The 15,234-nt window shown below is 37.6% G+C and overlaps 1 protein-coding gene across 1 annotated transcript; it reads left to right on the top strand.

The window, feature by feature from the left end:
• The first annotated feature begins 66 nt into the window (after window positions 1-66).
• Window positions 67-15,168, top strand: LOC146643318 (putative C-mannosyltransferase DPY19L4). Its single transcript, XM_085395732.1, has 19 exons — window positions 67-2,272; window positions 2,397-2,546; window positions 4,274-4,398; window positions 4,487-4,577; window positions 4,779-4,900; window positions 6,494-6,639; window positions 6,801-6,924; window positions 7,017-7,151; window positions 7,393-7,524; window positions 7,651-7,752; window positions 7,852-7,925; window positions 8,027-8,185; window positions 9,494-9,613; window positions 9,711-9,831; window positions 12,044-12,100; window positions 12,192-12,274; window positions 12,362-12,494; window positions 12,806-12,964; window positions 13,347-15,168. The coding sequence occupies exons 1-19, from the start codon at window positions 2,182-2,184 to the stop codon at window positions 13,509-13,511; spliced, it is 2,289 nt and encodes a 762-aa protein (XP_085251858.1). The 5' UTR covers window positions 67-2,181; the 3' UTR covers window positions 13,512-15,168.
• Window positions 15,169-15,234: the final 66 nt, after the last annotated feature.

A 15,234-nucleotide genomic window follows, 5' to 3' on the forward strand; every position in this document is an offset into this window, starting at 1 on the left:
TTTAGATTTGTCCATCACAGACATTGATTTGTATGCATGGTAATTACAAAAACACCACTTTTTTCTTAGTGATTCTACATTTCAATTTGTCCTAATGAGGTCACCCAATACAGCTTTCTGTATAGGTCTTACATATAGAGCTGGCATTATTCATTAACCTTTTTTAATTGTATTTTCTTGGCTAACTTGTCCTGTTAGAATGTGCTACCTTCAAAAAGTAGAGCTGCAACTAAGTAATTAGTGTTTTGTTTTTAGTGTTTGTTTCAGTGTTTTGAATACTTTTGAAAACCTGGTTTAAAAAAAAAAAGGGTTACTACAGTTACACAATTTTCTTTTTCCATAAGACTGTTATAGGGTCTGCAACTAGTTAGCTTTATTATTAATTTAAAATGTCTTTATAACAAAAAAATGAATAATAAACACTGAAAAAGATTTTATAAAATTTCCTAAAATAATAAATAAATGGTCAAATTGCTTGTACATAATTTCTTCACATTTTAAAAGGTGCAATTAGATCATTTCTTGCCATTTGTAAAAGAAAAAAGCCCCAAACAAACCCCAAAACAAAACACAATGAAAAACTACTATTAGACTTTTAAAATCTCCAAATAATTGTCTGATTTCTTTTGACTAACTTATAAAGGTGATATTTTTGTTTGATTTTTTTACACGACCTTTTCCCTTTGTTATTTATTTATCATTTAAATTTAAAATGGCATATTATTTAAAAAAAATTGTAAAAATCTTTATTAATAAACACCCAAACACAAATAAATAAGGCATGTTAAAAAACATTTTGAAGAAAAGTGGAGCATTTAAGTAATACACATAAATAAACAGAAAATAATAAAGGAAATAACTTCTGTACCTTAAAGAGTTGCTAACTAGTCAATAAACTTGAAAATTACACAAAAAATTAATGTTACGCTGGTGTCATATGAAAATCTGTAGAAAAAAAATCACTAGTTTTTACTTAAACAATATGTGTTTACATACTTTCATCGATTGTACAAATGGCAACTTGAAAGTTGTTCAAGAAGGTAGTTTGAGAAAAGCATCTCAAATTTATATCTGTCCTTGCAACGAATTCTTAAGACAACAGATAAAAAAATAACTTATTCTATGATTCAGATATTAAAACATGTGCTCACCTTTTTTAATTTTATTAGTGTGTTCAGGTTATCAGGAAAGTAAAATTTGATCTGATAATGAAGGAAATGAAAATTAAATATTTTGGGAATATGTAAAAAACATACATATTTTACAATTATGGTTATCGGAAAAAGCCTATTGCTCTATTTATATGTTTGTTTGTTTTTAAAATATTGTAACTGATTTGTTAAAATGTTTTGGCTGTATTTGCAAATGATTATATTTTCTTTTTGTACTATTCATGTGTTTAGTCCGTTTTGTGCTTAAATATTATTTTCAATAAAAGTATTAAATTTCCCAGTTTTCATTAAGTAAAGGTTTACTCAAAACAAAACAAAAACAACATCCAAGGTACAGAGTATTTGCCAAAGGAAACACTATTAAATATAAACATGTCCTTGTATAAGATTATAATAACTGACAAGAAGCACTTCTAATATATATTTTTAAGAAAGTAAAAGTAATGAAAATGCAAAGAAATACCAATACAGTACTTTAAAAATACATAAATAGATTTTTTTTAAATGTCAGGTATCAATTTAATGGAAATTTGCTTTAAGAAATAATGCGAAAAAGAACACGTTAATGGCAGTGTTAAAACGTGGTCTGAATACTTTAGAAAGGTAAATGTTATTTATAATCAAAGTTCTTTTATTTGTATTTATTTATTTTGCGTTTTGCTGGCGTTTATTTGTCTTAAATTAGACAAATATTCCATTGAGTTTGGTCTGGATTCTTCTTCGCTGCTTTCTGTTGTCATCTGCAACTTCCGCCCAGCAGTAGCGCTAACTTCAGTCCTCCACACAGGCACCACTAAACTAAACTCTGCAGCTGTGCCGCTGTCGTTCTACAAGTTCGTGAAGGATAAAATCTCTTGAGTAAAGTAACGTTTGGAGCCTGTCATCTGCTGAGTTTACCTTAAAGAGCTTATCTTATCGATTTGATCTTAGATTAGCTAACTGCTTTTTAGTTAGCATGCTGCTGCCTCAACACACCAGACAGATCCTCTTGGCTTAATTTGATTTAGTCATGACTGAATTAAGATGCCGGAAATCAGAAACTTTGGAAGGAGATAATGAAGAGGAAGAGAAACAAAAGGAGTCGGAGCTGGAGACCAAACGTAAGTTGAGCTAACTTAGCAGTTTGCTAACTGAACATGAGCTGTGTAGCTTCCAGTGGAGAAACAGTTTGTCAGAGCACATTTCTGTGTCGATGCTGTGACAGCCAGTCTCTCTCTGCTCTAGCACCAGATGTTGAACAGGTGAATGGGTCCAGCACTGCAGCGGCTGATGGCTCGCAGCAGAAAGATGAAGGTGAAGTTAAAGGCGGTCAGCATGAACAGGAAGAATCAAGCAGAGCCCAGTCATGTGTCAAAGCCAAGGGCTTATCTGCATGTAAGTCCATTTCTTACATACCAGCCCACTTCATACGCTGCTCAGTGGCGTTTAAAAAACAAACAATTTGATGGTCAGGTTCATGCTGTACATTAATGGGGACCTATTATGCTTCCATGAAGTGATCCCCGTGAGACAAAAGCTTTAGTCTGCTGTAGATGCTCTGTTTCAGACAGTTTTTCTGCATTTGTAGCTCTGAATGATGTCAGTAAGAACATCTCAGGCGTGGAAGCTCCACCCACCTGCTGTTCAAACCCCCCCCTTTGCAAGGTTCAGCCAGTCAGGGGGAGGAGAAAATGTGAATCATGCAAAGCCTTGTAGTTTAGTAGTTGTACTTTCAAATTAAGTAAAAAAAAAAAAAAAAAAGCTACATAAATGCATGTTTATGTATGTCATATTTTGGTGGCTCCATAGTGTAGTGGTTTGCAATTTCAGAAGGAATAGCATTGAGTGTAAAGACTCGATGCCTTAGCTTATTTATGTGTTATTATGTTGGTATGTATGATTAAAGACATGAAATGACCGATTGTAATTTTTCTACCTCCATTATTATTATTATTATTATTATTATCCTTTATGTGCTTTTATTGCATATCAGAAACACTGAAGAAAGCCATTGGATGAAACACATCTCTTAATTTTTACTGTCATGCAAAATTAAAAATATTCTTTACATACTTGTGAGTGCTGACCTTCTCATTAATAGAGCTGTTTGATGTGCAGAGACACAGTTCGGCAAATGTGCCATGGGCGAGTTAAGGAAGTAGCCAGGGCAAGGTTGAGCAAGTTCTTTTTGGGCAAAGTACACTAATCGAGTTCCAGCTATGAAAGTTAGCTGGTTAGGTAAATAACAAATCAGTGAAGACAGCGCCACATAACGAATCCACAAAATACATAAAATCTTTAACCTAATTTTGCTCTGCAAGCAAGCTTTTCAGGAATGCTTGTGCCGTTCAAAAATAGTGAGAGAATGAAAGAGTGAACAGTTGAGATGCTGAGACAAACTGAAGCGCTGGGGCCCGAAACATTAAGGGAAGTGTGAGGAGGAAGGGGGCTCTGTGCTCAAACATGGTAAAAGGCAACCGAGCCTACTGTGAGCACACCCTTAGAAAGCTTAGTAAATGTTAGACACTGTAGGAGAGTAATTGAAAATGCTTCAAATACAGATAAGAGAGGTATCAAAAGTACAACCAGGTGCTGAAACACATGCCATGGTGACTCGGTGAAGTAACAGAAGTCGACTGTCCTGCAGTGGTGTTGGATCAAATGTACTAAAACATATGTCTCGACTTCATGAGTCATGAAATATTGCATCTGTGGCTTCCAGTAAACACTGAAATTGCAGTTAAGTGTATTTTTCCATCTCGCAGAGTTTTTGTACATACGTCACCAAATTTGTATGTACTGTAAGATTTTTAGACATCTCTGAAGAAGTTTTGTTTTTTTTGCACGTGTTGCAATGTGTAGGAGACTAAATATAAAATGTCTCTGGCTGTACTTTGGTGGCAGGTGTAATGTTATTTTTTGTGTGTTATTTTTGTCATAGTAGTATATGATATTGATCTCTCTGTTCAGCTCAGTTTGCAGCTACAAAGAGAAATAGTGTGTGGTAGAAAATGGTTATTTAAAGTGTGTGAGTCAAAAATCTTTCCTCTCACATTTAAGACCTACAGAAGCTTTTTTTGTTGATGATGTTGTTTTTTACTGTTAATGCTTCTTCTCCTCAGCTGTTTTCTTACAGCGGCTAGTCCGGGTGTTCTTTGGATGTCTGGCATCTGTTGCCTGTGGCATGCTGTATGCAGTGTATCTGTCCACATATCATGACAGGAAGTTCTGGTTTTCAACTCGACAGGTGGGTGACTTTTTTTTCTTTTCCTTTTTTATCTTTACTTTGCTGCCCAATCGTACGAGCTCTAAAATTTACTTTGTATATTTCTAAGGAGCTGGAACGTGAAATCACTTTCCAGGGAGGCAGTGGGGTCTATTATTACTACTACAAGCGTTTGATCGCAGCACCATCCTTTGAGCGAGGTACGAGCACACTGCCTGCTTCATGAAAGGCTTAGCGAATTTTTTCCCACTGGAATATTTTTTCCATATTTTTATTCTTGGACTCTATAATAGAGTAGATTTGTATGATTCAGAGTTTAAAATAGTCCACAGATGGCACAGATAATGACTTTAATGTTCTGCTTTCCTTATGACTCAGCTCTGTTGTTTTGTGTTTTACAGGGTTTTATGAGCTGGTGGTAGATAACAGGACCGTTTCAGGTCAGACCATTAACGCAGTCGAGCGTTTGTCTCTTTATCCGGAGCTCATCACAAGCTTCATATACAGAGTCACAGGCAGCCAGGTGAGGATTTATTTAATCAGATTTTACATTTCCTGGGTTGTCTTCTTTGTGTGTGTATCTCAAAGCAAAATGAAGCATAAAAACCACTGTGACGTCCACTCTCATTCTTGGAGGCTGAGTGCCTTCTCTTTCAATAAGCAAGGTTTGTCCCTGGGTCCATAAATAGTAAAATGTTGATTTGGGTCCTTAAAAGGACTGAGTCTTTAAATTCATAAAAGAACCTTCTGTCTGGACAGAAGGTTCTTTCATCTTCAGGGGAAACAACCCATTAGTTCTCTTTGCTTTCTCCATTCACTTTTGTCTGGAAATAGCCAGAATAGTTCAGTTGACTCAAAATGCAGAGCTGAAGATGTAATGCGACCTCCAGTGTTTGTTTTTGTAGTCATTTTCGTGAGGCATTAGAAATACTGGGGGGTTGGGTTAATGGCAGCAGAAAAGGGAGAAGAGTGGGACAAAAGTTCCTTTGCCAAACTGAGCAATGCTGCTTTTTTATTTCCATTTATTTGACTTTAATGGTGTAGGAGCATTTAGCTAACTATAATGTTTGGTATTCAGCTGCAAGCTCTGAATGTTGGCAATGTTTCTATGCATTTCCAGTTCAGATAAGTCTGTTTCTGTCAGGTTGTGCTCCTCGTATTCAGATATTTGGGCTTTTTTGGCTTTAATCTGTCAAACAAAAATACTTAAGGTGGGATATTTAAGATATAGTTCTGATGTTAGTGCTTCAGTGCACTGTTTTAGTGGTTTGCACTTTTTAATATTAAAGGAGTGCATAAGACAATGCTTTAACTCACCATTTCTGTTCATTTGAAACTGATAGATATAGATATTTTTCCCTTTTTGTACGTATAAATTACATAAAAATAGTTTAAAATGAAAGGCGTTAAAGTCCTAACTATAACAGCTGTACAAATGCAAGTATCCTGAGTATGTTAGAGCAGGGATATGAGAGAGAGCAGAACATTTCCATATTTAGTTTGCATTTGTGTGTCATGTGCAGCAGCAAAGAGAATCAAGTATTACGTTTAAAGTGTGTGCAATTTTGCACATAAAATACAATTGCTTTGGAGTGGTTTAAAACATAAATGGTTTGACTGCATAACAAAAGTCTGGCTTACAGCAGAGAATGGAAATCCAAATAGAAACTAGTGGTACAGAGGCCGTACATACCCGTGTTAAACGCACCGTACATGGAAAAAGCAAAGAGAGTGTGGGAATATGTTAGTACAAGTCCTAAAACTCAAACTGGTCAAACTTCAGTATAATTTATGCTTTGATAAGTCTTGGAGCAATAAGGCTGCCCAAACAAAGCAGACCCTGTTTTACTGTCACAGCTGATTAACCCGGCTTACCTACGTCAGCTGAGCTGTTTTCATCAGTGTTTTTGGCATTAAGCATCTGCCTCTAGGCTTCTGCAGGAGTAAATGTTGCTGCATTAGTACTGCTAGCTATGGACATTATTATAATGAAGTGATTAGGAGTGAAAAATCACAATTAAAAGTGGCTTCATTCTGCCACTTTAAGGTTTGACCACAGACACTTTTTAAGGATCACCGTCTTTGTCTTTTTCCACTGCTTCCCTTGATAAAACAGGATTTCGTGGAACCGATTTACTTCTACATTGGAGCAGTTTTGGGCCTGCAGGCGGTCTACGTCACTGCCCTCTTTGTGTGCAGCTGGGTGATGAGTGGCACCTGGGTGGCTGGCATGTTGGCCGTGGCCTGGTATGTGATCAACAGGTAAGGTGAACAAACGTTTCCTTAAGCATGAAGTTTCTTTGCTTGTCTGTTCATGTTTTCTCATTCCAGTAAAACCTTTCTGGTGACTAATGCTACAAACATCCTCCTCTATTAAAATGATTAATAAAGTTGTATTTAATTCTGTTTCTTTTCTCCCACAGAGCAGATACAACCAAAGTGGATCATGCTATTCCTCTGCGGGACAACTGGGCTCTGCCTTACTTCTCCTGGCAGGTCACAGCTTTGACTGGATTCCTGAGAAACAAAATCGGCTCTTCAACTGAGGTGAGCCCCTCATGAGCCTCATTAACACACACAAAAAAAGAAGTAATGTGAGCTAGAACATTGCACTAATGATTGAGTCTCATCCTCTGTAGATGTTCTGCTATCTTACCATGAGTGCCACCACCTTCACCTTCCTCCTGGTCTGGGAACACAGTCACTACGTGCTCTTCATCCAAGGCTTCTGTCTTTTTCTACTTGATTCTTTTGACCTGGTGCCACCACGTAAGGTAACACAGTCGTAGCTTGAACTTCTGAAATTTCATACAGTTTTCTTCAGAAATTGCAGCAGGTTCTTACTCTATATTACTTTAAACTAACAATTTTGCATTTATGATGTTTTTTTAATGCAACTTGTGGGTTTAAAACAGGGAAAATCCTGCCGACTGTTTAAATAAAACTGTGTTTTATTTTCTCTTCTCTGATTGGCTGTCTTTTTCTTCTTCATCTCTCCATTTCTGGGATGAACAGATGGCTGACATCCACAAGGTGTACCTCAGCTCCTTGTTCCTGGCCTACATGTTCCAGTTTCAGAACACAGCCCTGCTCAGCTCGCCTCTGCTCAGCCTCCTCATTGGCTCGGTTCTTGCGAGGTACTTCCAGGTAGAGTTAGCTTCCCCCTCGCAGCTCAGTCATGACATTAGATAAACTCTTTAAAGTGAAAATTGTTTTCAGCTTGGAGCTTTTCAAATGGGAGTAGCTCCATTAACATTTGCACTTTTTTTCTAGCAAAGGATGAAGGTGGGTCCTCTTGTGGCAAGAGTGATGAAGCTCTTCCTACATTTTTACCTGGTCTTCACCTCTGGGATCACCTACAGTTATTTGGTCAAGGTAAGTCATATGGGAGCAGGGCATCTGTGTAGCATTCAGTGGCTGATACTCAGTTTCAGTTTTTGGGTTGAATGCAGTGTTTTGTTTTTTTATTTACAGAAACTAATTGCTGCAAATGAGAGTGACTTCATATTGAAGTTCCTTGAAGTAAAATTTGGACTCAACACAACAACGTGAGTCGTGTTTTTTGTTATTGACTTAGAGCAGTAACCTTATTAGTGAGAACTAATCTGATGTAATCTAACATAATAATCTTCTTTTTTCTTCTCTTCAGCGACTTTGTCCCCAACTTCCTCTTGTGCCAGGAGAGTTTCCAAACGCCCGGTCAGGACTTATTTCTACGTCTGACGCAGGCCTCGGTCCTCCCCTTCTACTTCCTCGTGCTCGCCGTCTGCCTGCTTTCAGCCTTACAGGCAATCTACAGAAGGCTCAGGTGAAACACTCGTGGTGCAAAATCTTTCTGGTCTAACAACAGACAGCACCATGCTGTCATCAGCTGGTTTCTGAAGTCTTGTTTTAAAGCCTCAAGTTGCCTAGTTGCTCAAGTTGCCAACAGCATAAACATGGTAAAGAAGTGGAGATAAGGTGAACCTGATCCACGTTGCTAGACCAATTGCAGCAGCTGAATTGGCACACCTGTCACTAAGTTACCAAACCACTAACTTAACAAAACCTTTGGACAGGCTAACTACGTAAGTCGTAAAAAGCTCCTTTATAGTTGTTACTCATAATAATACATTTATTTGTGCAGCACTTTTTAAAAAGCACAGTTACAAAGTGCTTCACAGTTTGAATAAAAGTGACACGTTTAATACAAACACATAATCAACATACAGTCATTCATTTATTCCAGCATGCACACTTCTATACATTCATTAGATGGAGAGTATGGCCAAAATTAATCGGAGAAGTATTAATAAAAGGCTAACGTTTAAAAATAATTTTTCAGATGTTGTTGAAAGCACAGACTCTCCCGATGGCTGTTCCAAGGTTCAGACCCTATAATCTCAAAAGCATGGTTACTTCTGATTTTTCAATGAGAGAGGATGATCTAAGAAGCTGTTGAGACTCCTCTTATAAGGTTTCAGTAGCTCTGCTGTGTTAGCAGTAGCCTGGCCGTGTAGCACTTGATGAGTTGTATCTGAATTTTGAAGTGAATTCTGAATTTCATTGGAAGCCAGTGAAGGGAAGCAAGGATGAAAATGATGTGCAAACGCCTGCTAGTTCTCATTAGCAGCCTGCATTCTGGACCAGTTGAAGTTGGATTAGTAAGATTTGAGAGATGCAAATAAAAATAGAGTTACAATACTCAAGGCAGGTGAAAATTAAAGTGTGCACTAAAAGTTCAAAATGAATAAATGACAGTACAGGATTTTTGCAGTTTCTCTTTTATGAAGGAAACAAGACTGGATGAACTTAGAGATATGAAATTCAAAGTTCAGATGTTGATCAACAATGATAACCAGCTTTCCAACAGATGAGCTGATATTGTGGGAAATTGAATGAAATTAAATGTTTGTACCAAACTATTGAATTGAACTGAATATGCAAATTGATAACAAATGCAGTCTTCATGTGTCTAGTAGATTAATAATTAACTGGTAGTTGATACTATGTTAGCAAAATGTGTTTGCCCAATAACACAGTGACATATGCTGGTGACTCTTGTGTTGTTGTTGTTTTTAAGCAGTCATTATATTTATACTTTTGGCTAAAATCTTAATGTAATTTCCCCTCACAGCGGTCAGCCATTGTGCAAAACCTATAGCCTTGAAAATGGAGGAATAGGAGAGAAGCCAGAGGTCGTCTATCATGTTTTCCACACCATGCTGTTTGGGGGTCTCGCTCTGCTCTTCGATGGGTACGTTGGGTTTTTTTGTTTTTTTTAATAATTGAGGTTTGTTCACCATATGTTATTCAGCACAGCTTTTCATCGCCTATGTTCTTCTGTCTTGCAGGATGAAGTATTTATGGACACCATACGTCTGCATGTTTACAGCATTTGGGGTTTGTTCTCCTGACCTCTGGATGACAGTGTTTAAGTGGCTCAAACTGAAGTCCATCCACCCTGTAGTATTGGTATGGATGTTTGTTTATAGTGGATGAGAAACAAAACCAAATGTCTTAAAGTAAACAGGTTTCTTTTAATACAGTCTGCACAGAAGGGGAGGTTTAGGTATATACCGTCTCTTTAACTTACCTTTATGCTAAGTTTCCAAACAAATAGTATATTATCTATAAATTGCCGGTAATATCCAAAGGAATGAATGGATCCTGTCACAGTTTGTCATTCCTGAACTCAAATGAGATATTTGAACTGTTTTATTTGGGCTTCAGAGCTGTTCACAGCACTGAAACAGCTTTGTTGAAACTGACCGATGATCTGTTACTCCCATTAGATTCAGGTGATAATGCAGTACTGATTTTGTTGGACCTCTTCACTTGTTCAGATGCTGTCTTGTGGATAGGACTTTCTGTATGCCTATTGTGTGTATCACTCCTTGCCCATTTGTCTTGTGGGGTCCCTCAGGGCTCTATCCTGGGCCCAGTCCTCTTCTGTTCATATCAGCTTCTATTGGTAGTATTAGCAGCCATATTATTTCATTTCATTTCTATGCTGATGAAGACAGTAGAAAATCTCAGGATTTCTTACTATCTTGAAGAAATTAAAGGTTAGATGACTAAACAGTGACAAATCTTTGGTCCATTCAAATCTAGTTCTTTTGCCAATATTTTAGATAATCTCATCCCATATTTATGGTAAATGGACTGATACCTGTGGAGTACTTATTCCCTCTAACTGAGCATTCAAAGCACGTTTTATTTCAAACATCACTTACCCCAATTACACACATTCAGACAAGTGATTTTTTTTCTATACCTAATTCTATTGTCTAATTTTTGCACCCAGACTCTAACTCCATTTGATTCATCTGGGTAACTCAGGGTTCTGGCCAACAGACTGTATCAAATTAGACCTGGATGTTATTTTTGACTCAAAGTTTTGCTTTGACAAGCAAGTTAAGAGTCAATGCCAAACTCAAATCTTTCCTGTCTTTGCGTGTTCTGGAAAAAGTCATCCGTGCTTTTATTATTTCACATCTGGATTATTGTACCTCACTATACCTAGATCTCCCTCTGTTTTTTTGCAGATGGTTGCACAGTAAGAATGCTGACTGGCACTACCAAATATGAGCCCATCAGCCCAGTCGTAGCCTCACTGCACTGGCTTCCTGTTTATTTTAGAATTCAGTTTAAGATTTTACTGATTGTTTTAAGGCCCTTAATGGGAAAGCCCTGGCTTATATTACAAGTCATGATCTCTAAATGTTACATGTCCCAAGGTTGCGCCTCAAACAACAAAGTTACAGAGCCTTTACAGTCACTGCTCCACAATTGTGGAATCGGTTACACCTTGACATAAAAATAGCACCCTACATTTCTCTTTTTAAGTCTAGGCTCATACCCCATCCCCATCTAAACTCTGTCCTTTTTTAACCAGCTTATGGTGGTTGTTGTCCTTATTTTGTATTCCTGGCTGTAGCACACGAAGTATAGGTAGAGCAAGTAGTCTAATGATTGGAAGGTTGGTGGTTCGATCCCTAGCTGCTCCACTCTTCTTGCCACTTATCATTGGGCAAGATGATAACCCCAAGTTGCTCTCCAGTGCATCCATTGGAGTGTGAAAGTGTGTGAGTGCTAGATAGAAAGCACTTCAGAAGGTGTTTGTGTGAATAGGTGAATGAGGCATGTTGTAAAAAGCGCTATATAAGTCCAGAAAATAAAACACATTTACCATGCGTTTTCTTATTGTTGAAAGCCTCATTATTCTGTATTGTATTTGTTTTCACTTTTTACTTATCTTTATCATTATCTTTAAATCGTTTTTTTTTAGCTTATAACATGAAGTAAGAACTTAAAGAAGAAGCTAAAAGAAGATACTGAAACATCAAAGTTAAAGATGAACTTTATTATAATCGTTTTGGTATAAGCAGCTTAAATGAAGAGGAATAGTGTATTATAATACAATATGACAAAATAGATCTCTCAATAAAGTAAAAATTACACAGAAAGAAGTTCACTTAAATAAAGAAGATAACATAAAGACATTCAGTAAGTAAAAGGAGGCAGTAGAAGTAAAAATACGTTTACAAAAATCTGAATATATTACAAAACAGTTCAATAAATACATTAAAGCTAAATTTAAAAAAATGTTTTTCCCCTCATGAAGAGAAAGGAGTAAGTATCGACACAGTTGCTAACCGTGTTTTCTTTTCTTTTTACCCTCCAGTCCTTGATTCTGAGCACAGCTGTTCCCACAATCATTTGCTTCAGTTTGTGGAGAGAGGTGAGGCGTTCAGCCCCTTTTACGTGGGAGCTCTTTATGTTAGACACACTTTATATCTCCTGCGTAACGCTCTTTCTCTCCCATTCTGCAGTTCTCCCCTCGCGTCTTAGCAGAGTTATCAGAACTGCAGGAGTTCTACGATGGAGACACAGTGGAGCTGATGAGCTGGATCAAGTGGGTCTTTAGAACTTCCTGTATTTATAAAGATATTTGTAAAGTATTTTATCATGGCATCAACCATCGTCTTTCCTCCTCATGTAGGTCACAGGCTCCGGTGGCAGCTGTGTTCGCAGGCAGTCCACAGCTGCTGGGAGCAGTGAAGTTGTGTTCGGGTTCAGCTGTAACTAGTTTACCTCTTTATTCAGACATCAACCTGCTGAAGAGGACTGAAGATGTGAGTTTTCATTGACAACATATCTGTTACCTTAACAGTGCTGCTGTCAAGAAGATACTTGTGTCTTATAATCAGCTATAAAAAATGCCTGTTAGTCATATTGGTTAAAGTGCTGAATGTGAATTTTAGTCCAAACAGAGACTGATGTTCCACATGTTTCAAAGTAAATTATTAGTTTTATTGTTGGGTCTTTAAAATGTAAAGCACCTTAAACTGGCTGTTTTTGTGATTTGGCGCAACACAAATAATATTGAAATTAAATTAACTGAAGTTTAACAGAAAATAAAAGGAGGTAATCTTTCCTTTCCCAGACGTACCAGGTGTACGCAATGAGATCTGCAGAGGACATCTACAAGCTCCTGACCGCCCAAAAAACGAACTACGTGATCATCGAAGAGTCGATTTGTAGTGAGCTCACTATTAATAAGGGCTGTAGGATCAAAGACCTGCTCGACATCTCCAACGGACATGTGAGTTTAAACCCTTTCCTCCGTTATAGATTTCTTACAGATTGAACAATTTTGAGTGGATATCAATAATATGGTCCTCTGATTAGATCTTTTGAAGATGGTTGACCTTAAAGGAAAAGGAGCTAAAATAGCATGTTTCAGACAGTGGCTACACTAAGAACCCAGAATATGATCAATGAAGATTATTTTTAACTTTAAATCACGCATAGCTACTCTAGCGGAGTCCAAGAATAAATCATTTTCTGCTACTACTTTGTTATTAATAATACTTATCCAATCATCTAGCTATAATCAAGACATTAGTTGCAGAATATTTTGCAAACTCTACAGAATTCGAGTCTTTTATACTTTCACTCATGATCTGTATGTTTGTCTCTTGCAGATCGTCTATGACAAAGGTGAGATATACTCCTTCTCCAAATATGGACGATTCTGCCACGAGATAAAGATGAACTACTCCCCCTACACAAACTACTTCACACGGGTTTTCTGGAACCGCTCGTACCACGTCTACAAAGTGAACTCTGTCATCTCCTTTCAGTACTGACGGCCAAGCGTGGCTCTGCCCCTCCTCAGGTGTTCCTGATCGTATCCACAGATCGGCACACCGGGGCGAAAAAACTCTGATTATCATGGTGTCAGTGGGGAAGCTGCACATTCAAACAGTGAGGCTCAGCTGAGCACACTGCACCGGCCAAACAACATGTATGGACGGCCATATTATTAATCACTGTACTGTAGTTTTATAAGCCATGTGTTACTGTTAATGTTACTATGAATGGTTTTAATGAAGGTGTGAGTCGCAGAGATCAGTGTAGGCTGAGAAGGGGAAAGTGTTTGCCATGAAATGAAGCAGCCAGAGGTTTAATCCTGTTCACTGATTGGTCCTTTTGTGCTGACAGTGATTGGATAGGATGCATAATTATGTTCCTTTCCTTTATTTTCAATCACTTTTATCAAGTTTATTTTTTTAAACACCTGCAAAACTATAGACCTTTGAATCAACATCAGTTAGGGTGCTGATTAAAAAATTATGGCATTAGCATTTAGCTCAAACCAGAGCTCCACAGACACTCCAGTGTGGCTCTTGACCCTTTTTTTGGGGGGGGGGGATAAATCTTTATGCATTTAATTTGATTTTTGTCTTAAATGTTTTGCTTTTCTGTTCTGTTCATGTGTTATAATCACGCTACTGTTGTCTACTTAAAGAGAAATGGGTGTCTTCTGTCTAAATTATGAATTTCATGTATTATACTAGCATAGTTGGATCATTTTTGTCTTGATTTAAAGGAAATAATTAGACTGAATCACTGAGCTAATAATCATAATCGGCAATCAAGAATTTCAAAATGAAAGTGCTTTATAACAGGATAACACGTAAGATTAGTCAGAATAGTTTTTCGCTTGATTATGTAATTTTAAGGTTACCAAAAAACCAAATAGTGACAAGCATACATGCTCTTGCTTTCTGTCACGCTCTGCCTTTGTTTGCTCATGAAATACTCATGCAGTGCATGTGTACGCGCTGTTCTTTGAAGGGTTGTTGCTGCTTTGGTCGGCTTTCGTGGGAAAGGCGTCTCTCTGTACTGTTTGCTGCTTGTTGTGTGCTCTGATCTGTTAAAGGGAAGTGGAAGAAGACTGTCCAGAAAAGTGTTATCAGTTTTTATTTGTTACTGCTGCCTGAAATCTACTGAAAATAACTGATATCTGAAGTAGGCATGTCTTTACACACACATTTATATGTCTGAACTCACTGGTTGCTCCTATTGTGCTCTGCTTTTTTTTATTTCTTTGACATGAGATGGTTGTATTCATGGCCTATATAAAAAGGGTTGACTGAACTATCCAGGACTTGCACAACCTTCTGCAATCTTCTAAACTGAGCTTTTTCGGCATTTTAAGGTGGTGGAGGCTGGTCCTGGATGCCTTATGTAAAGACATGGCTGCCATGTCTGTATTCATCACTTCCAGGCATGACTGATAATTTCCTATCCCCGAGCTGTTACCTTAGGGTTTTGGTGATGAATTCCTCTTGGTGCTGTCATACAGATAACAAGGTGGCCGTGTGGTGAGTGTGTGAGGTGAATAAATATAACACTGAGCTCTTCTTGTGTGGTTCTTTTAACATTATCATTAGCCTCATCAGAAATGGTCTTAGTGCAAGAGTTTGTATCAAGACGCTGTTCTTAAAGATGAGGTGGCTCAACAACTGTGTACTGTATGTTTAATCTACTACAGCTCCAAAAATGTACGTTTTTAACTTGAATAAA

This window comes from Rhamphochromis longiceps, linkage group LG22 (genome assembly GCF_057381845.1).
Source record: "Rhamphochromis longiceps isolate RC_006_pf linkage group LG22, R_longiceps_female_GT1.1, whole genome shotgun sequence".
Classification (NCBI taxonomy): domain Eukaryota; kingdom Metazoa; phylum Chordata; class Actinopteri; order Cichliformes; family Cichlidae; genus Rhamphochromis; species Rhamphochromis longiceps.